Source organism: Aethina tumida, chromosome 1 (genome assembly GCF_024364675.1).
Source record: "Aethina tumida isolate Nest 87 chromosome 1, icAetTumi1.1, whole genome shotgun sequence".
Classification (NCBI taxonomy): domain Eukaryota; kingdom Metazoa; phylum Arthropoda; class Insecta; order Coleoptera; family Nitidulidae; genus Aethina; species Aethina tumida.
The window spans coordinates 38,433,493-38,453,267 of NC_065435.1; the positions used below are offsets into that span (position 1 = coordinate 38,433,493).

General features: G+C 34.7%; 2 protein-coding genes across 3 annotated transcripts; both read left to right on the forward strand.

The window, feature by feature from the left end:
• The first annotated feature begins 2,577 nt into the window (after positions 1-2,577).
• Positions 2,578-5,173, forward strand: LOC109607833 (vanin-like protein 3). 2 transcript variants are annotated; one of them, XM_020024296.2, is made up of 8 exons: positions 2,578-2,652; positions 2,705-2,800; positions 2,851-2,985; positions 3,051-3,181; positions 3,229-3,440; positions 3,767-3,942; positions 4,006-4,211; positions 4,268-5,173. In XM_020024296.2, exons 1-8 carry the CDS (start codon positions 2,593-2,595, stop codon positions 4,671-4,673), a joined length of 1,422 nt encoding a protein of 473 aa, XP_019879855.2. In that variant the 5' UTR covers positions 2,578-2,592; the 3' UTR covers positions 4,674-5,173. The 2 variants fall into 2 exon arrangements, with proteins under 2 accessions (XP_019879855.2, XP_049817451.1); XM_049961494.1 differs by lacking the exon at positions 2,578-2,652 and having other exon boundaries at positions 2,754-2,800; positions 2,891-2,985.
• Positions 5,174-10,438: 5,265 nt separating this feature from the next.
• On the forward strand, positions 10,439-12,652 carry LOC109607654 (tektin-4). The gene is made up of 2 exons (XM_020024129.2): positions 10,439-10,921; positions 11,314-12,652. Exons 1-2 carry the CDS (start codon positions 10,534-10,536, stop codon positions 12,579-12,581), a joined length of 1,656 nt encoding a protein of 551 aa, XP_019879688.1. The 5' UTR covers positions 10,439-10,533; the 3' UTR covers positions 12,582-12,652.
• The last annotated feature ends 7,123 nt before the right edge of the window (positions 12,653-19,775 follow it).

Genomic DNA, 19,775 nt, shown 5'->3' on the forward strand with positions numbered 1-19,775 from the left:
ATACATTCAGTTTCAAAAAACTTACACTATGACGATATAAGTTAATAATTTGTAATAAAGATTTTACATGCCTCTTATTAGATTTAGATTATCAGTAAACTCTTGAAGAACACTACTCCATAGGGCCTATTTCAATTTTACCTTCTCAAAAAAGGTATCAGATTTTATGCAGATCTTATACAGATAAAAAATTTCCTTACATTGGACATTTCAAACGTAAAAACAAGCTCTCAAGATAATATTGAGACTTCAGTTAACATCCATGACCTCTAAAACTGAGACTCTCACAATTTCAGTATAAGAAATTTGAGATTTACAGAGAAAAATGACGATATAAGTTTACAATTTGTAATAAAGAATTTACATGCCTCTTATTAGATTTAGATTATCAATAAATTCTTGAAAAACACTAGTCCATAGGGTCCATTTCAATTTTACCTTCTCAAAGAACGTCTCGGTTTTTTTACACATCTTATATAGATAACAAATTCTATGGGGTAGAATAAAATAGATAAACAGTCTGTCTAAATATACTTTAAAACAGGGCTCTGAAGATAATAATGAGACTTCATTCCACATCCATGAGCTCCAAATCTGAGACTCCCACAATTTCAGTATAAGAAAGACTTAGGGAAAAAAATGTACACACACGGTCGAATTGAAGCGTGGACACGGAACGTCAGTAATCGATGTCAGCGTCTATGGCCGCGTTCGGGTCGGCAATGACTCAATTAAACTAAACTGATTAGATTCAACTAATAGCAATTAACGTGCAGCCATTTCGCTGCCTACAAGCGAATCTGAACACAATAAATAACATTTGTCCCGTCGTGTCCCACGGTGTCCCAGTCGCCGCCGCCGCAACCGCCGCCCGTTCGATATCGGGGCCTCTTGAGCATATGTTTGCCGAGCAAATTAATTATTAATTGAGATCCGAACAGAGACGGTGCATGAATTGGTGCATGTTGATTAACCGCTCACGACTAGAACATGGATACGCCAATATCGTTGTCACATATCATAGATGCGTACACAACATGTGTCTGCGGGCCACAAGAAAATAGTCGGCGCCAATTTAAGTGCGTGCTGTGGTAAAAACGGCAAAAGTCAACTTAATTAATAATGAATTCGGAACAGCTTTAAATTTTCGCCGAAGCCGAGCGTCCCAAGTTAACCGCAATTTTATTTATAACTCCCGAGCAAATAACAAAGGCGAAAATTAGATTCTGGCGATGATTGCCGTTGATACTGTATCACTTAATTAATCCCATATTTCATCTGGTTATCATAGTTTCGGGCGCCGTATTGCCATTGTTTTTCCACCCGGGACGGGTAAACAGATTTTAAAACATCGTCGAGCGGAATGAGTCGCGGATATTTATAGAGTGACGAACCCCCTTCGACCACCGCCACCACCCCTTTTCCACTTTTTGGATGTTGTTTGCTTTATGGAAAAGCGGATATTGGATTCGACGAATGTCTACAGTGTTTTAGTGTTTCATTAATTGCAGATATGCAAGAGTAATATAAGTAATTAATTAAAAACATTTTATTTATATTTCACTCTTCGTCACTTATCTCTACAAAATTCACAATAATTTTTAGTTTCATAGTATACACCAAAATAAACTAAGTAGTAAATAAAATAGTAAGTACCTCATGGAAAGAAATTATTTTTCAAATTAAATTCACGATCAATCCGATGAGAGAAAAATCAAAATCAGGATAAACAAATTTTATCCCTACTCCAAAAAAGATCTTTTCCTGAGTTTCAGCAAAATAAAAGGTCTATTTGAGACACAACTTGAAACTAATGTTTCTTCATGAACTGTAAGAGATAGACTACTACAAGGGGGTCTTCATGTGGAAAGGCAAGACTACAAAACCACTACTATCAGAGAAAAACAGACCAGTCAGAGTTGAGTTTACCAGGTCCCTTTTACTCTTTACTTTAAATGATTGGAAGAGAGCGATCTGGAGTGATTAAATCAACTTTAACCTGGTTAGTAGTGATGAGATTTTATATGTAATGTAATGAAAAGTTGAACCCAAAATTGACCAGACTCATTTTTAAACACGATGACAGGTCGGTAGTGCTAAAGGGCGATATATATACATTTGAATTTTAAAAAAGTTGCCCTATATTTCACTATTCGTTGCATTGTATTAGGTTCGTAGGAATGAAATCTCGGATTCTTAAGTGAAATATACTAAAGTGCATATCTTTTTCCAAAAGCTGTTTATTTATTCAAAATATGCTCCATTTACTTCAATAGACTTTTCACAACGAGATTTTAATACATATATGCCTATCTTGAACAAATTCTGATTTTTAGAATCAATGAACTCTGATATGGTATTTTTCAAACTTCATTTTCGTACCCGTAATAACAGTTCTAAATTTAGAATAAGAATAATAAGACATCATAAAACCAGGTTATGTCAGAAACAAATGCATAACAAAAACAGGGAGATAAACGTTCACATTTAAAGAAAATCCAACATTTCATACGTACCAATCTAATGTACCTAATATTTAATCGTCAGTTGTTAGCGATTTAAGATAAGATTGCACTTTGCCTCTCCTCAACAATGGCACGTAGTCTTGTAACTGTCCTATTCGTTATTTTGGCACACGGTTTTAGAACTTTGGTAAGCTTCATTTTGATATATATTGGATTAAAAGTGCATTTTTTATTTTTAGGCCTATAATGGAGTCATTGTACAGATGAATCCAATTGTAAGTCGACATGGCTTTGCGAGAGTCGAAGAAAATATAAATGAATGGAGAAAAATTATGGTAAGTTACTCAATTCAATTGGTCTATCAATAAAATAAAATAAATTTCAGGAGGAATTGTATACAAAAAAATATAATTATTCCATAATAGTTTTCCCAGAATACGGATTAACTGGTAAAACAACCGACACAAGCTATTCCATCGAACTACCGACGAATTTTCAGGATAAAAACAATTATACAGAGGTAAGCTTGAAATTATATTAAATATAACAAGTACTGTTTGTTATAATGTGACTTCATAATTATAGATCTTACGGAAACTGGGCTCCATGGCAAATGAACACAATGTTTATTTGGTGACTAACATTTTGGAGCAATTCAACAAACAATATTACAATACTGTTGTAGTTTTTGACAGAACGGGAAGAATAATTGAAAAGTAATGTTGTAATGATTCTGTTCTTATTATTATAAAACTTTTTTTAGATATCAAAAAATAAATTTAGGACCGGATGAGAAAAATTTGACCGGTGGTTCAAATTTATCAAGTTTCACAACTGATTTCGATGTGACTTTTGGTTTAATAACAAACGAAGACTTGTTCTTCAAAAATCCTTCACAAGATATTCTAATGAACGGTAAAATAAAAGACGTTATTGTACCAATGAGTTGGAATAACTTTCTGCCATTTGATATGGGTGAGTTTTTTCTTATTAAAATTTAAATATGAGCTACGAAATATTAATTAGGGACACAAATAACTCTCAGCTTCGCTGACTAAAGAGTTGTGTTCGAGGACATCAAAAGGGTTCATTCTCTTGGATGTTAATTGAAAAAATGTATTTGACCAACGTTACATACGAACGGTACATTAACTATCATGTCACTGAAATTTGTTTAATTCAAAGCATATGAAATATCATGAAAAAACGTTACTCAACCTTACTTTTGTTTACGAACCGAGATGCCATATTTTTTCCTCTTAATATAATATAATTCTTGAAAAATAAGTAAATATTTTTAGCAACAACGATTCAGTCTGGTTACGCAATAAGTAACAACATCACTGTTTTGGCCGCAAATACAAACAACCCGGCTTCAGGAATTAGTGGAGGAGGATTTTATGGTGCAAATCAGGAAGTTTTTATAACGGGTGCTAACGTAACAAAACCCGTGTACTTTGAAACGGACAATTCGAATGTAAGTATTTTATAAAATTCTGTTTGTAAAATGAGGTATTAAAAATATTTTATGTTCCACAAGGTGAAAAAAGGAATCAAAGAAAGTTCTATGGCGACCTTAAAATTAGAAAACAATATTGCTGTTTATAAAGAATTCGACGATTATCAAATGGATACGGCAACCTTGATACCTGAACTAAATAGAGCAACACTTAAAATGAATGGAGCTCGTTGTACGACTCACATAGATTACAATGATGAGGCGTCCGATCGGGATATATTTTTTAAGTGAGCAATATGCTTTGTTTTGTCAAATTGTGTGTACCACATCATTGTTATTTCAGATCATCAGTAATAAATTCGAAAAAAACAATAGGACAAGAAACGGTCCCCGTCATTATCTGTGCAATTTACCTTTGTGAAAAAGATGATATAGAAACATGCGGAAAATGGGTGGAGAGTTACCCCAACATTCAAATTCGTAAGATAACAGTTAAATTTACAGTGGAAGAAGCTAGTGTAATTCTGAGGCCACTAACACTGGATGGAAATCTTGTTCCTCTAGAAAATTACGCGTTTTCAAACAGAAGTAATATCTGGACAATGCAAGGAGTAAATATGACTCAAAACGTTTTGGTATTTGGTATTGAAGCTATAGGTGAGGTGAAAGAGAGTTCTGCTGTAAAAATTATCGACTTCTCTTCATATTTGATTTTAGCAATACTTATTATTTTCAATTATATTTTGTAAATTATATTTTATTAATTAACAATATTATTTTTAGCATAATAAACATAACTTGTGATAAACTTTTACTATTGTATAATTTATTATTAATACTGCATTGAAACTATTTCTATTACTCTTTAGTTGTAAGTTTGTAGGATCCTAAATTAATAGCCACAATTCACAATTTTAAATTTGGAGGTTCTTGATGTTTTATTGGAGACTTTATATTGTTCCAAAAGTTTTCCAATCCCATCGATTTAGATTCGAATTTTACGCTGATTAATCGGGAATTTCAACATGTAGATTACAAATTTTTAACAACTTTGAACGCATAGTTCATATCATTATCATGCATAAAAATCTAACTGTAACTGGTAAATTCTCGTTGGCAAATAGTTCTATTACATCTCTTAATATGTTTCCTTCACCATATTTCAAAGTTTTTATAGTGTATCTAAGATCCAAACTTTCTCTTCGCCAAAATTATGGTGGATAATTAATATATTTTTTGTAAGCTTTGATTTTGTTTGAATTTTCTTTTGTGATACCAGTAGTTCCTTTGTGTATCCTTATTAGATTTATTTATTCAGTGGAACTTTAAAAAAACTGGTAAATTCATTTCTTATTTACCTAATAGTCAAGAAAGGATTTCGTGCAGTGATTCTTCAAATTTTTCTGTCTATATTTTCTCATTGCATTTTCAAATAGGTGTTTGGCAAAAGAAGCAAAATAAAATGTAAAGATTATTGAAATATGTATTATTAAACTGATTTGGCAAAAAGTTGTATGAAATGAGTGAATGACAATGAAATTCACATTTCAGTTTAGTTAATTCAGTCATCAAAACATTTTTGTACTTTATTTAATAAATAGTTAACAAATAACAAACACACATACAAACTCCTAAAAATATAACAGTTTTTGTGTTAAAACTTCGGTGGCATAATGTTTAGAGTTTTCGACTACAACATGTTTAATTCGTCTAATTGTAACACGGTTTTACGCGATGAGCTCGTTTTTCGCATAATTATATAGAGGAAATACGCTCGCATAACATGTGGCTAGACGTGCGAACGCAAACTTCACAGACACATTCAGATTTTTGATAGGACGATAAGAACAATTGGGATGCGCACATCCGTCAACGGCGTCGCACCACGCCGGGGGAAAAGTTGTTGGGACGTTGGGCGTTTCGGCCTTTTCGACGTTATTTTACACCTGAGATGAGTCCCGTGGAGCCCACATAATGTGTCTGGTGATTAACGTTTTCGAGCCTCATCAAATATTCAAGCCGGCTGCGGAGTGGTCCAAAACAAATGAAAGTCACAGCCTCTCGCAGTCGTTGATGAATTATATAATAATACCAATTAACTTAAGAGCCGCGTCTATGAATTTTAAATAGGACAACACTATAATGAGGCGAAATCTGCGTGATAAATGAACAAGAGGAGTCGAGAACTTCTTACCGATCCGCCACGCTACACGGAGACAGATTTATAGTGGAGCCTGTTTCCGATGCAGATTCCTTAAATATTAATTGGTCACGAAGCGTCGTCTGCTACCATTTAAAAATTCTACTTTCTTCATATTTAACGATCCTCTATTTATTTTGTTTCTGTTTCAAGTTATGGAAATCCGTTTTCTTTTTTTTTTTTTTTTTTTTGTACGATAAATCAGATAATTCCTTAAATTTAAGGCACTTGCATTTGCCGAGACAACTTGAAAACATCAAACGTTCAGTAAAACAACAAATTTCTGCTTTGCAGAAAAAAGTAAAAAATGGAAAGATCATATATAAGTTTTATAACCAAACAATTTTTTTTGTTTTTCTCGCAATAATTTAAAAGGATATAAAAATCAAAATTAATTTTTGAATTCAGTACCGTATGACGTCATAATGTTAGTTTATAATTTCTACTCAAGCTTACGAGTATTTTTATTATAAAATAAATTACTGTGTGTATATTTTATCTAAAGTAATAATATAATGAATAATAATTAATAAGGTTAGCATACAGTAAGTTTGTACAGATTTTAATAGTTTTGGAAATATATTTTTTGGACCAATATACCAAACTTTTTTTAATGAGAGTTAATGTGCATCATCAGATTTTAATTTTTTAATATAAATCTTTTCATTTTCTTCGAAATTTGGATCACCAACACAAAAGATATCTTCTTTTTTTACCAGTTATTAACATCTGTAACTGGTATTTTGAGCATTACACTTCAAGCTTATTTTACCATTTGGTAAAACAGTGTCCATCAGAAGACGCTGCAAAAATTGGATGACTAGGTACAAGATAAATCCCCGGACGCGTAATTTGTATTCTTACTCTTTCTCAAGAACTTCGATTATGTTTTTTTCTAATTCTTTTCCTCGTGTCACAGCACACACACAGTCCCATGAACTTTACTCCCACCAATGATTTGTTGAACTAGTAAACCATTATCAATTTTACAATGAGCAGCTTCATAAAACTTTGATGCAGTAATACGTTCATAACGAAATTCATGCCAAATTGCACATTCACTTTTCTGTTTGGATAGTTGTTCAGCTTCTTTGATTTGATGAATTACTTCTTGTAAAAATGTGTTATTATCCGGAAAATTATCAATTGGAGTAGCAGAGGTTTTTTGTCAGTTTTTCAACTTTAATATATTTTATAAACCTTTCAATGCCTTTTTTAGTTTTTCACTAATATAATTAGCAATAAAACAATTTTTTTTTTTTCAAAATCCCAATTAGTTTGGTTTAATTGACAATTAACTTAATTATTTGCGTCGATATCAAGTTGATAAACGCGTTCAGTGTGTACAGTGAACATCACACATCACAATAAATCATGTTCCATAAAAGTTGGGCCATTCTCAAGAAAGTCAACAATCTAACGATATCGGGCAACAAACATCTAAAACAGTAATTCCGGATCGACAGTAAAAAACTATAGGTACATTTATCAAACCCGGATGCATCGGATGGCGTTTTCTTGAATTCGGAGGCGCCGTCGTTCGTCTGGTTTTCGAAGTTGTGCGGCGCCTGCAAAGGTATTACCTTGGCGGCTACGCAGCCGAAAACAAGAGTGCGGTTGGCTCGGTTTTACCGTAAACACGATCATGAAAGCTGGATGAGCGTTCGCCGCTGACCCCAAACCCCCACGATACCTTTATTTTGATGGACGTCGTAAAGTTTTACGCCGACGGTTTTGATTAATTGCATTTTGTGCGAACCAATCCGGAATTACGCCCTTCAAACGCTTCACACCGCGCCAAAGTAAAATCCAAAGTTTAATCATCTTAAAGGCGTTGTCGTCTTACGACTGCGCATCCGCCAAAATCGAAAGTGGCCAAACAGAATAACAGATTTTTATGCGGTTCAAAACTGGAAAGAACTACATTAAACTGAACTATAATCTTTGGTGCGGCGATAAAACTGCGACGACAGCGACTCCCTTCACCGTTTGGCCCCCCATAAAATTTCTATAAAACGTTTACCCCGACATCGCGTAAATCATCCCCTAAATATGCGAGAATAACAATATCATCATCACGGCGGCTGAATCGCAGGGGGAAACGCGAACACAAATAAACCCATAAGAAATGAGACAAGTTCGGCATATAAACCGAAAACATACGTTTAAATCACCATACTTTGGTAATAAAAACTTGGGGACAATAAAAAAGTACAACCGGCAAACTTTTGCGCTCTGCTCTTTTTTTGTTACGGCGAGCGTGTGTTCTCGCTTTACTCATTAATCGTTTTAATTTCAACCCGGAGTGACGGTATCATTTTTGTTTTGTTTGTACGCTTTTTAATAGGTTTCATTCATCTGTGCACGCTAAAAGACGACAAAACTGTAACGGACCTAGAAAACCCCCATTTAATGGCTTAGTTTGGACAATTTTTGGACCACCACTTTGTTTAGGTTTCCATGAAATTTTTTTTTTTTTTTGTTTTACTTGAAATCTCAGAGAATTGTAAGTCTGTCTTTTTAGTTATGTTTCTCCAATATTAGTAAATTTAGTTAAGGATTGATTTTTTATCTTTTATTGAAAATATTTGTAATTTCAATGGTTTTCCCTTATGCAAACAATATTAGAATTGTCATTGTATTGAAATAATGTATTATATTTTGTTTTGAATTGCATTAAGGTTTTTTAGACCAAGTATATTATTATTTAGATTAGATTTTCTTTTAGAAAAAGAAGTAGGATCGTTGTTGGAGACATTCTGTTTGTTAAGGGACTTAAGTCACCACCTACTTCACCTCCTTTCTAGAATCCGAGTTTATAAAAACTCAAGAGATTCATTTATTTCAGTAGATTTTACCAGAATATTTGTAGTATCAAAATCGAAATTTTATGACCGCATTTCAATACTCAATATATTTTTTCGATTTTATTTCAACTTGTCACTATTTTATTGTCTAATAAAAGTAAACTGTGCGAGAATAAATGTTACACTGAGAATTTTCTACGTGGATATTTTTATTCAAACTGAGATAAATTGCAAAATAATCAATAACCTCCGTTGAAACATGATGGAACATAAAAAATATATTAACAATAAACATAAAATACGTAGAGTAGTGGTCATAATTTGGATTTGTGTACCAAATTAGTGATTTTGTCCTTTAGGAAAGGTGTTTCCTTTGTGTCAAAAAAGGGTATTATTCCCGTGCATTCCGTGTTTGATGAACTGCGGCATTGTGCCAATAAAACGGGACGCGCCAAAAAGAGAACAGCCCGCGTCGTCCAAGCCCCGACCGTCGACCGTCGGGGTTTGTCATAAATAAAAGGTGCGGCCACCGTGTGTCGAGAGTTGAAAGATTGAAGCGGCGGATCGCTTTGTGCCGACCGGACCGCCGTGCGAAATCCCGTAAACCGGTCCCGTCGTACCATAAAAGAAACAGTCAGGAGTGCGGCAGAAGTTGTGTATTTAATTAGGTACAGAGAGTGTCCCATATATTCGGCTAATTGGCCAACTACGCTCCTAAACGACCGACTAATTTTACACAAAGCCTCTCGAAATGTTACACATTTCGCCTAATTCACTTGCATCTCAGATTTAGACCCAGAACAAAAACAACGACCGTCCGTCCTCGTTTCGGGGACAAATGCGAGGCATTTATCCAAGATTATACTTTTACAGGGGCTTTTTTACCCAGCCCATTCGTGTTATTTATTATTTAGTTAGTTATTCAGTTATTCTTTCTCCCCTTTGTTACGTTACATATTATTATATTGTTTTACCTGATTTAAAACACTCCACCGTTGTGTCGGTTTTACGACGTAAACACGTAAATTGTTCATTTTTTTATCAATTTACAGAGCCGAAAGCAAACCGAACATGATGCCAGCACGACGTCCATAAATCCATCGGATGGGCAACGTTCATAAAAAGGCCCGTTCCTAATATAAATAAAATATGAAAAATCCCTTTATAGAAAAGTTTCTGACCGGACCCTCGCGTTGCCAACAATCGATCCCCCCAAGAAATATCATATTTACGAGTTGAATTTGTATCACTTAAGTTTCCGATATCCGTTTTAAATCAAGTTAGGGTGCACGCCTCGTTAGTTCGGCCCCGGCTCGGGCACAATGGACGGGCCAGTCTATTTTCGAATAACGAATAAATCATCCGATCCAGGAGTTAAGTATAATCCTCGGGTCCGGTTTAAGACGTCGTTAAGTCGGCGACAACTTTTATTTTTATAATACGTCGACCTTAACAAGCCAGTGGTTGCTTGCCAACTCACGATTAATACTTGTTTAACAATTGAATTTGTTGTTTTGATGTTCCTAAGGAAATTGTCAATTCACTTTACTGCATTTATACACAAATCATACACTGACATTTTACTCTCAGTATTTGAAAACGATGAATAACCAACCGGACGAAACCACAACGCAATGCGAGATGTGCCTGAAGGCCAAGAACTACGGCCACTTCGAGAGAGCCCACCAAATACCGGTCGCCGAAAAAAACTCCAACATAGTCATCAAGACGCCACCGAAACCTGAAACGCCGCAGGTCCAGCCCCAGGAGGCGCCGGTTACTCCGCCGGCGGACTGCTGCTGCCACAGGATGGTGCAGGAAGCTCCGGCCCAGGTTCAGGGACAAAACGCGGCCCCCCAAAATCTGCCTGTCAACGAAGACGTCAAACCCATCACGTCACCGAATTTGGGGATTCCGGGCAACTTTGAATGCTACCTGCCGCAGCCCGAGGACAAGCTACCGGTGTTAGAGAAGCCTGGCTCAGGAGAAGGTAAATATGTTCAATTCAAACAGATGGAGTAAGTATATCCTGACGAGGTTTTCATATTTTGACGGGACTCAGTTTCAAATGTCTTGGATAACACATAATTTAAGTTTTTTACATTATAATAAGACAAGAAAATGCATGTCAAGAGAAAAAATGTTGTGGGTTCTGAAGAAATTTGATTTTGATTTTTTGATTTTGTCTTCTGGAACTTTTTAAAACAGTTCTTTCACATATAATTCCACCCCAAAATATGACACTTCTATCTGCATCTCACCTCATTTTCCATTAAGGCAAAAACTAGTTTTGATGATCATGAACCCCATTCCACAAATTGAAACAAGACTTTTTGAAACTAAGTTAAGTTGTTCCATAACTAATACATATATATTGAATAGGTAAAGCTGACTGGGGACACCTCGCCCTAAGAACCGGCACTAGACCAACCGTAGACAAGTACTCCATATACAAGTACGGCGAATCCGAATGGAGAGCGAAGAACAAAGAAATTTTGGAAATGGTGGCTAACGAGAACCACCGTTGCAATCTCATAGACTGGAACAGCTCGCAAGCTGTTGAAACTAGCTTGTTGCACGTTAACGGCAGCCAATACACCAACACCAGACGCATAAATCAACGACACATGGAAATTTACAAATGGAAATGCGAACTGAAACGTGCGATCGATGCACTGGTCGACGAAATTTGCATGTTGGAGAAACAGAGGCAGCGCATCAAAAGGGCCACTCACTGCTTGGAGATGCCCGAATCGATTGCCCGGGAATGCATTGAAGTTAGAACGTCCAGATCCAGGCCCGAACTGGTCAGAGACGACGTCGAAGTTGAACTGCTTAGAGAGGTTGATTTGATTGCCGAAGTGCGTGACGCCTTCACCAGAGTATTGAAGGATGTTGAAAAGCAATTGGTCGATATAAAAACTGTCAAGTCCCGCATCGAACACGACTGGAGCAACAAGAGCGTTGCTTACGCGATAGAAACGTACAACGAAGTCCTTCCAGACAATTTGAACACCATTACGTTCAACGAAGGTTCAGTTGCTTGCCAGGAAGAACAATCGGCCGCCGACTTCTGGCTGTACGCCACCAGAGAGAACCTCCAACTGTCCGAAGCGGCCAGACAAAGATCAGTCACGCTAAGAAACACAACCGACAGCATGATCAGCGACTACTCCCACGATTTGAGAACTCAAGCGGACAAAGTTGAGGTGGCACTGTCGCAGAAGATAACCTGCGTACACGAACTCACCAATAAACTGGACACCGAACTGAAAATCACACTGTCCCGTCTGGCCGACGTCGAAAAACAAATCAGCGCCATCAGATCGGCAATCCGAGTCGCCGATTACCCGCTCAAGGTGGCCCAGACCAGATTGCAGAGCCGTACTGGCAGACCGGGAATCGAGAACTGCAGGGATCCCACCCAGTTCGCCTTGATGGAGGAGGTGAAGACCATCGGTGAATACGTGGCCGCATTGCAGTCGCAGTTGAATCAGAATTTTGACGCCCAAACTGAACTTATAAAGGTTAGATGCACGATCGAGAAGGAGATCATGAACCAGAAGAAAACTTTGGACATTGACAGAATTCGCGTATCCAAAATACGTTCTTTCTATCCTTCCATTACCGTTTGGTCCGGATACAATTAGATTGATTCATTTTTATGACACTATATTGATTATTATTTTCTCATTTTGATAATAAAAAACACAAAATTCTATGCTTGTAATTTAGTCAGTAAGGAGGAAGACGGAATGAATTGTCCGTTGGCCAAGACACAAAATTATATATAGAGACTCGGAGACTCGAGACGAGAAATTCGAGAGAATTTATGCGAAACAATTAAATACGCATTAAACATCTAATGGATATTGCTAATTCGTGACATACATTAAAATTGGCCTTTATGCTTCTCCATTTCTCGTATTTCGCATTATTTGTTTTTGGTTTTCCTCGTTTTGTTTATTTCCAAATTAAATGACGTCGATCGTTATAAATATTTGCTTTATCTACTATTAAAATCGTTAAATTAATTTCGGGTTTCGCCTGTAATTGCTATTTAATTTATATGATACATTAAAATGACAAATTTTCGGACCAGTTAGTGTTTTATATAAATTATGCAGGCGTGTTTTTGATTGTCGATCCTCAGTCCCATCATTCTCAATAATAATCTACTGTGTGGTGACCAAATATATGGAGGGCAATCACATAATTTGCTCAAACGGTATTAATCTAATTGTTACATTAACACTGTCGATTCATTGCAAATTATATCACCGGTTTGTTTAAATCGTTCATTTAAAAATAATCGTCATCAGTCTGAATCTCCATCCATTAATTACACAATTCGATAAAGCCAATACATTTGTAATTTTTATCGATGGCAAAAGCACAGGAAGACAAATAAGATTATTAAGATTAACAAGACAAATTATTATTTAACATTACTGACATACTTAGTTGTCAGATTTCGTTGATTTTAGTGTACATTTTAAGGTAAGTAGTATAGTAGTAGTAGTGTAATTAACAAAGCGAATGGACGCTACCATTCGAAAAGACTACTGCTGAAGAATTATCCAATGACCAGAAGGTCAGCATGCGAGGTAAAAAGCAGTGTGCAATGACCAGTGTGTCGTTGAAAATTGGATAAATGTGTCAAAGTGCCCTCTGGTCATTGCCTTCTCTTTATCTCGCGTGCAGACCTTCTCGTTATTGGACAGTTCTTCAGTAGAATTGAGACCATGTTCAGAAATCAGAATCGTTAATTTAGAAGTAATCGTCATCAGTCTGAATCTCCATCCATTAATTACACAATCCGATAAAACCAATACGTTTGTAATTTTTGTAAATCGATGACAAAAGCACAGGAGGACGAATAACAGACTTAATTTTTATTATTTAATATTATTGATATACTTAGTGGTCAGATTTCATTGATTTTTAGTGTTGGTAATAAAGAGTAGAAGTAATAGAACTCGCACGTTTCTGTGACAGCAAATGGGCGCTACCATTCGAAAGACTACTGCTGAAGAATTATCCAATGACCAAAAGGTCTGCGTGCGCGGTAAAAAGCAGTGCAATGACCAGTGTGTCGTTGAAAATTGGGTAAATGTGTCAAAGTGTCCTCTGGTCATTGCCTTCTCTTTATCTCGCGTGCAGACCTTCTGGTCATTGGACAATTCTTCGGTAGAATTGACACAGTACTTCCATAGAACATGTTCAGAAATCTGTTTGAAATTTGCTTATTTATTTTACGTTTTTAAAAACAGTTTAACCCATAATAATTAAACCTGCCAAAGTAAAAAATATGAAAACACAAAATGTTTGTTGAATATGAAAAAAAAAAAAACAAAAAAAAGAAAATTATTGTTTTATTGTGAAGTGTTTTTACCGGTTTGGATACTGGAAATGGTCCATATTGAAATAATAATATTAATGTTTGTTAAAAGACAAATTAATTGAAATTAAAATTAACGCTTTTGAAACATTAAAAAGACATAATAAAGCCATTACACGAGACAATGGCTGAAACGGACATTTATAAATGAAAAGCGTTCCATTTAAAATTTATTTTTCGAAATGATCCGCACGTTAGCCGTACGTGCAAACTAACTACGGTAATTAACAAATAAACGAATAAAATGTGCGGTGGTTCCGGTGTATCCGTGTGGGTGGAGGAAATATTTTTAATAAGCCACCCGATCCGAAAATTATTCGAATCGCGGCAAATATCCAGCACCTGGTCCGTCCCCGTCTATGTCCATATTTCACTATAAGAATATAAGTGGCGAAGTTTAATTAAAATTATACACAGAGTTTGCAGTTTCAGGTGGGCGCCCCCGCTGCAAATGTGCAATGCGTTTGTTTCCTTTTTCGCGCTCTGCAACACGGCCCGAAATTACTTTTGTCATTTATTACATCAATTTGAGTCCGGGCGCGCAAACGTTTCCGTCGACTTTCGCTCTATTTATGCGCGCGGCTTGAATAAAATGCCTCGTTGTTTGTTTGTTTGTTTGTTCACCAAAGGTTTTCAGACGGAATGCGCCATCTATAAGGTCCATTCATTTAAACGCGAATCCTCCAATAAAATGTGACGACAAAAACAAAACATACACTGTATGCAATGTGTGTGTACACTATTGGCAGAAAGTGGAGCAACTTTAAAAATATATAAATTGCTACCGTTGTTAGCTACAAATCAAAAAACTAAATATTCGGCAAACATTAGAGCAACTTTTTACTGAATGTCATGTTTACACCAAAATAAACTATAATAAGTTAATATAGTACCTCGTGGAAAGAAAATTTCTTCACATTGGACATTTTAAACGTAAAATCAGGCTATGATGAACAATACTTACTAATAAGAGAATATGGGGCAAACAGTCTAAGTATACTTCAAAACAGGGGGTCTGAAGATAATGTTGAGACTTCAGTCCACATCCATGAGCTCTAAAACTGAGACTCCCTCAATTTCAGTATAAGAAATTTGATATTTACAGAGAAAAATGACGATATAAGTTTACAATTTGTAATAAAGAATTTACATGCCTCTTATTAGATTTAGATTATCAATAAACTTTTGAAGAACACTAGTCCATTGGGTCCATTTCAATTTTACCTTCCCAAAAAACGTCTCAGATTTTATGCAGATCTTATACAGATAAAAAATGTCCTTACATTGGACATTTCAAACGCAAAAACAAGCTATGAAGGACAGTACTTACTAATAAGAGAATATGGGGTAAAATAAAATAGACAAACAGTCTAAATATACTTCAAAACAGGGCTCTCAAGATAATATTGAGACTTCAGTCAACATCCATGTCCCCTAAAACTGAGACTCCCACAATTTCAGTATAAGAAATTTGAGATTTACAAAGAAAAATGACGGTATAAGTTTACAATTTGTAATAAAGAATTTACATGCCTCTTAATAGATTTAGATTATCAATAAACTCTTGAAGAACACTACTCCATAGGGTCTATTTCAATTTTACCTTCTCAAAAAAGGTCTCAGATTTTATGCAGATTTTATACAGATAAAAAATTTCCTTACATTGGACATTTCAAACGTAGAAACAAGCTATGAAGGACAATACTTACTAATAAGAGAATATGGGGTAGAATAAAATAGACAAACAGTCTAAATATACTTCAAAACAGGGCTCTCAAGATATTATTGAAACTTCAGTCAACATCCATGTCCTCTAAAACTGAGACTCCCACATTTTCAGTATAAGAAATTTGAGATTTACAGAGGAAAATGACGGTATAAGTTTACAATTTGTAATAAAGAATTTACATGCCTCTTATTAGACTTAGATTATCAATAAACTTTTGAAGAACACTAGTCCATAGGGTCCATTTCAATTTTATCTTCTCAAAGAACGTTTCAGATTTTATACAGATCTTATACACATACAAATTTCTACACATTGGACATTTTAAAACAAACCATGATGGACAATAGGTAAACGGTCTAAATATACTTCAAAACAGGGCTCTGAAGATAACATAATAACGAGGGCAAAAATTATTTGAATTTTTAAAAGGTTTCTGCCAATACTGTACCTATGTACTACATGTAGTAATAACATAATAACTTTGAAGAAACGTTTATGAGATATTCCTGTACAATTTGTAAGCTTTAACTAATTAATTAATTAATTAATTATGTTATAAACCGTATAATTAGACTGTCTGACGTTGTTAATCGATGTGTGTGTATATAGTATAGAGTTTCCGTGAGTTATCCCGGTAGATGTAAAGTTTTTTGTCAGTTAGGATTACAATGCACCTACTTCGTAATTTTATTTCTGGCAATAAATCGCTCCAGGTTTCCACGGCGAATTACATAACCGCACATAACGCCCCGAAATACGACCTCTTGAAAGACTTCAACATAAAACGTTATTGCGTTCGTTCTTGCTCGCTATGTTTCTATTATACCAACTACAATGCTAGTTTCCTTAAATTGGTCCAACTTTTCATAATTTATTGTCGTGCTGCGTAATTTCTTGTTAAGATTAACTAACTCTTTCATGTGTTGGGTGTTGGGTGTTGGATGTTGGCATCGCAATTTATTTCGAGCCGCAACAAAACTCCTGTATTAGACTACAAATAGATTACGTCAAAAATGTTCCTGTCTTAATCAAAAGTAGAAACTATTAAACTGGATTATTCAATTCAACTGGAATCTAGTCCAGAATTATGCGCTAATTAAACGTTCTAAAAACTTTCTGCTCTAATTTTAACAGTGTTTTTCAATAATCGAGTATGCCAACAACTTAAAATTATACCCAGTAGCATTTCATTAAAAATTATCACCTAATTACTTTGCCAATTAATACTTTTTTCTCCATATTTAATGAATAACGACAGCTACATAGCTAATTTATTAGTTAGTAGTTTATGGAGAAGGGAAAAATAACTTTTTCATAGCTATTAATATTTGTTAATATTAATTTTATGAATAGGGAATGCTTGTACCAATAGAAAGATTTTTCAATATTCAATTTAATTATGGATTTTGATATCGGCAATTTTATGTGCAGTTGATGTCACACAAAAACCGGAATTAAATTTTGTTAAAAATACCTTTTTTCACTCTCCATAAACTTGTAAAAATAAGAATTTTAAGAAAATTGACAATAAAATAGTAGTTTTACCTGAAGTTTCTATAAATATTCTTCAATATTCTGCAACAATGTCCCACAAATAAGTCAGAGTAACCGTAAAACACGCACGACACATTTAAACAAGGAAATGAAAACAAAAACGTAAAATCTATCGGAAATTAGTCAACGCGTCTATTCCGCCATTAGAAATCCACAGCCAACTTAGTATATACGAAAGCGTACATCCGAAATTTCAACAAATTTCCAACAAAATCCCACGTTACATCAACACAAATCGGTCAGAGAAAACACAAAACGCGACAACACACATTTAGACAACAAAAACTTTAAGAAAACACGTGAAAACCGACGAAAAACAGGAGCGACAAAATTCGGCTAAACTGCATTTTAAGTTACGCGATTTGGCTGCAATAGTGAACTACTGCCCAGGTGCGTTTCTCAGAAGTCGTAAACGAAATTTATATGTTGTGTCTACTGCAATATATGAAATTTTTCTATTAGATATAATAATCACGTATTTTGAACTAATGATGGTAGTCTTAAAGAACTATTTACATAATGAAAATGAAATTTTTAAAGTAAACATTTCATACAATAAATAATATTACATAATAAAATATAATATATAACAGTTTAACAGACTTAAATGTATGAATTTGAGAAAATAGGTATTTGTGAATTATTAGAAAATATATAAATATTGTTGTGATTAGTTTTATAGAAGAACATATAACATAAAATAGTTTGTGAGTTTAAGGTAAATTCGTAGTCGACTCGATTAGAGCAGTGCGTTACGGTTTAAAGCCGATTAAGGCAACCTTTAATAATAAAATGGTAATTATTGCAGTGGGATAATTACACGACCAACTTCCGCTAATAATAAATAACTAGTGGCATGTGGAGGCTAAGCAAATTAATAATTAATTACAGAAACCGTTGCCGGAGCTTTGCTTAGATAACGGCCAATTTATCCTTGAATGTTCATAACAGCGAGTAGCCCGTACCAGGAAGCCGAATTACGGTTTTACAAATTTCCCTTCCAGACCCGCGTTCCAAAATTAATGCATGTCCACGTTCTAATTGAGCACAAAAAAAACCAACGTTACATAGTTCCATTCGATAATATGCTTAATTGTAAGAGGCCGTGAAGGAAATCGTATTACAATCCGTCGAGAAGCAATTCAATTTTCCCCATTTTCGGAGACAATAAACGAACGACATCAATTCCTGCATCCACCTCGCTTCGGCATAATGTTGACATTTAGCATTTTCATATTTCATTAAACATATCAAGCGTCGTGGAAAATTCACCCTCGTCCCGATTCGCTTTATTTTATCATTATTTTTTTTTTTTTTTTTTTTCTGTTGTTCATTCTATAAATTATTCAGATTTGATTATTTCTACTAATTAAGTCGATTTTTTTATGAAAAATAAATAGGTTGTTTGGAATTAATTTTTAACAACGTTATTTTTCTCAACGATTTGATTTGAATATCATTTTTATTAATATTAATCCATCTTCTTTAACTGTTGTTATAAATATTTATAAAATATTTTATCACAGGAGTATTGGTGAACTAGAATCAAAGCAATGTCTGGAATTGTTGGAGACCAGGTCATGAATGGTTCAAGAAGATATTGAGCAACAATTAAATGTCAAAATCAAACCACTCATGCAACTGTCAACCAGTAGTACGAGAGACACTTTGGAGAGTTTCCAACATTTCGATGTAGATTTATTGCCCTGCCCATAAAGATCTCTAGGCTTATCACCAATTGAACACATAGACTGGAGAGTTCACACTTCAGAATTCAACTCCATTCAGATTGACGTTACCAGCTCATTAGATATACAGTATTTTGGCAATTGAAATAATTTTTGTCCCAGTTAATATGTCCAAAAAAATGTATATTGAAAATCAACTTCCCTTTATAAATTTAACAATTACATAGTCAAACAATAAAAAAATACTGATGCTTATTTGGTTTGGGCTGGCAAAATTGAACACATGAAAAATAGTTGTTTGGAATTAATTTTTAACAACGATTTGATTTGAATATTATCTTTATTAATATTAATCGACCCCGTCGATTTGGCTGTTGTCATAAATATTTATAAAATAATTTTATGGCGAGATTTAGTGAAATGTTTTCATTCTAGCGTACCCTCAATAAATATTGTGACCATATGAATTTGG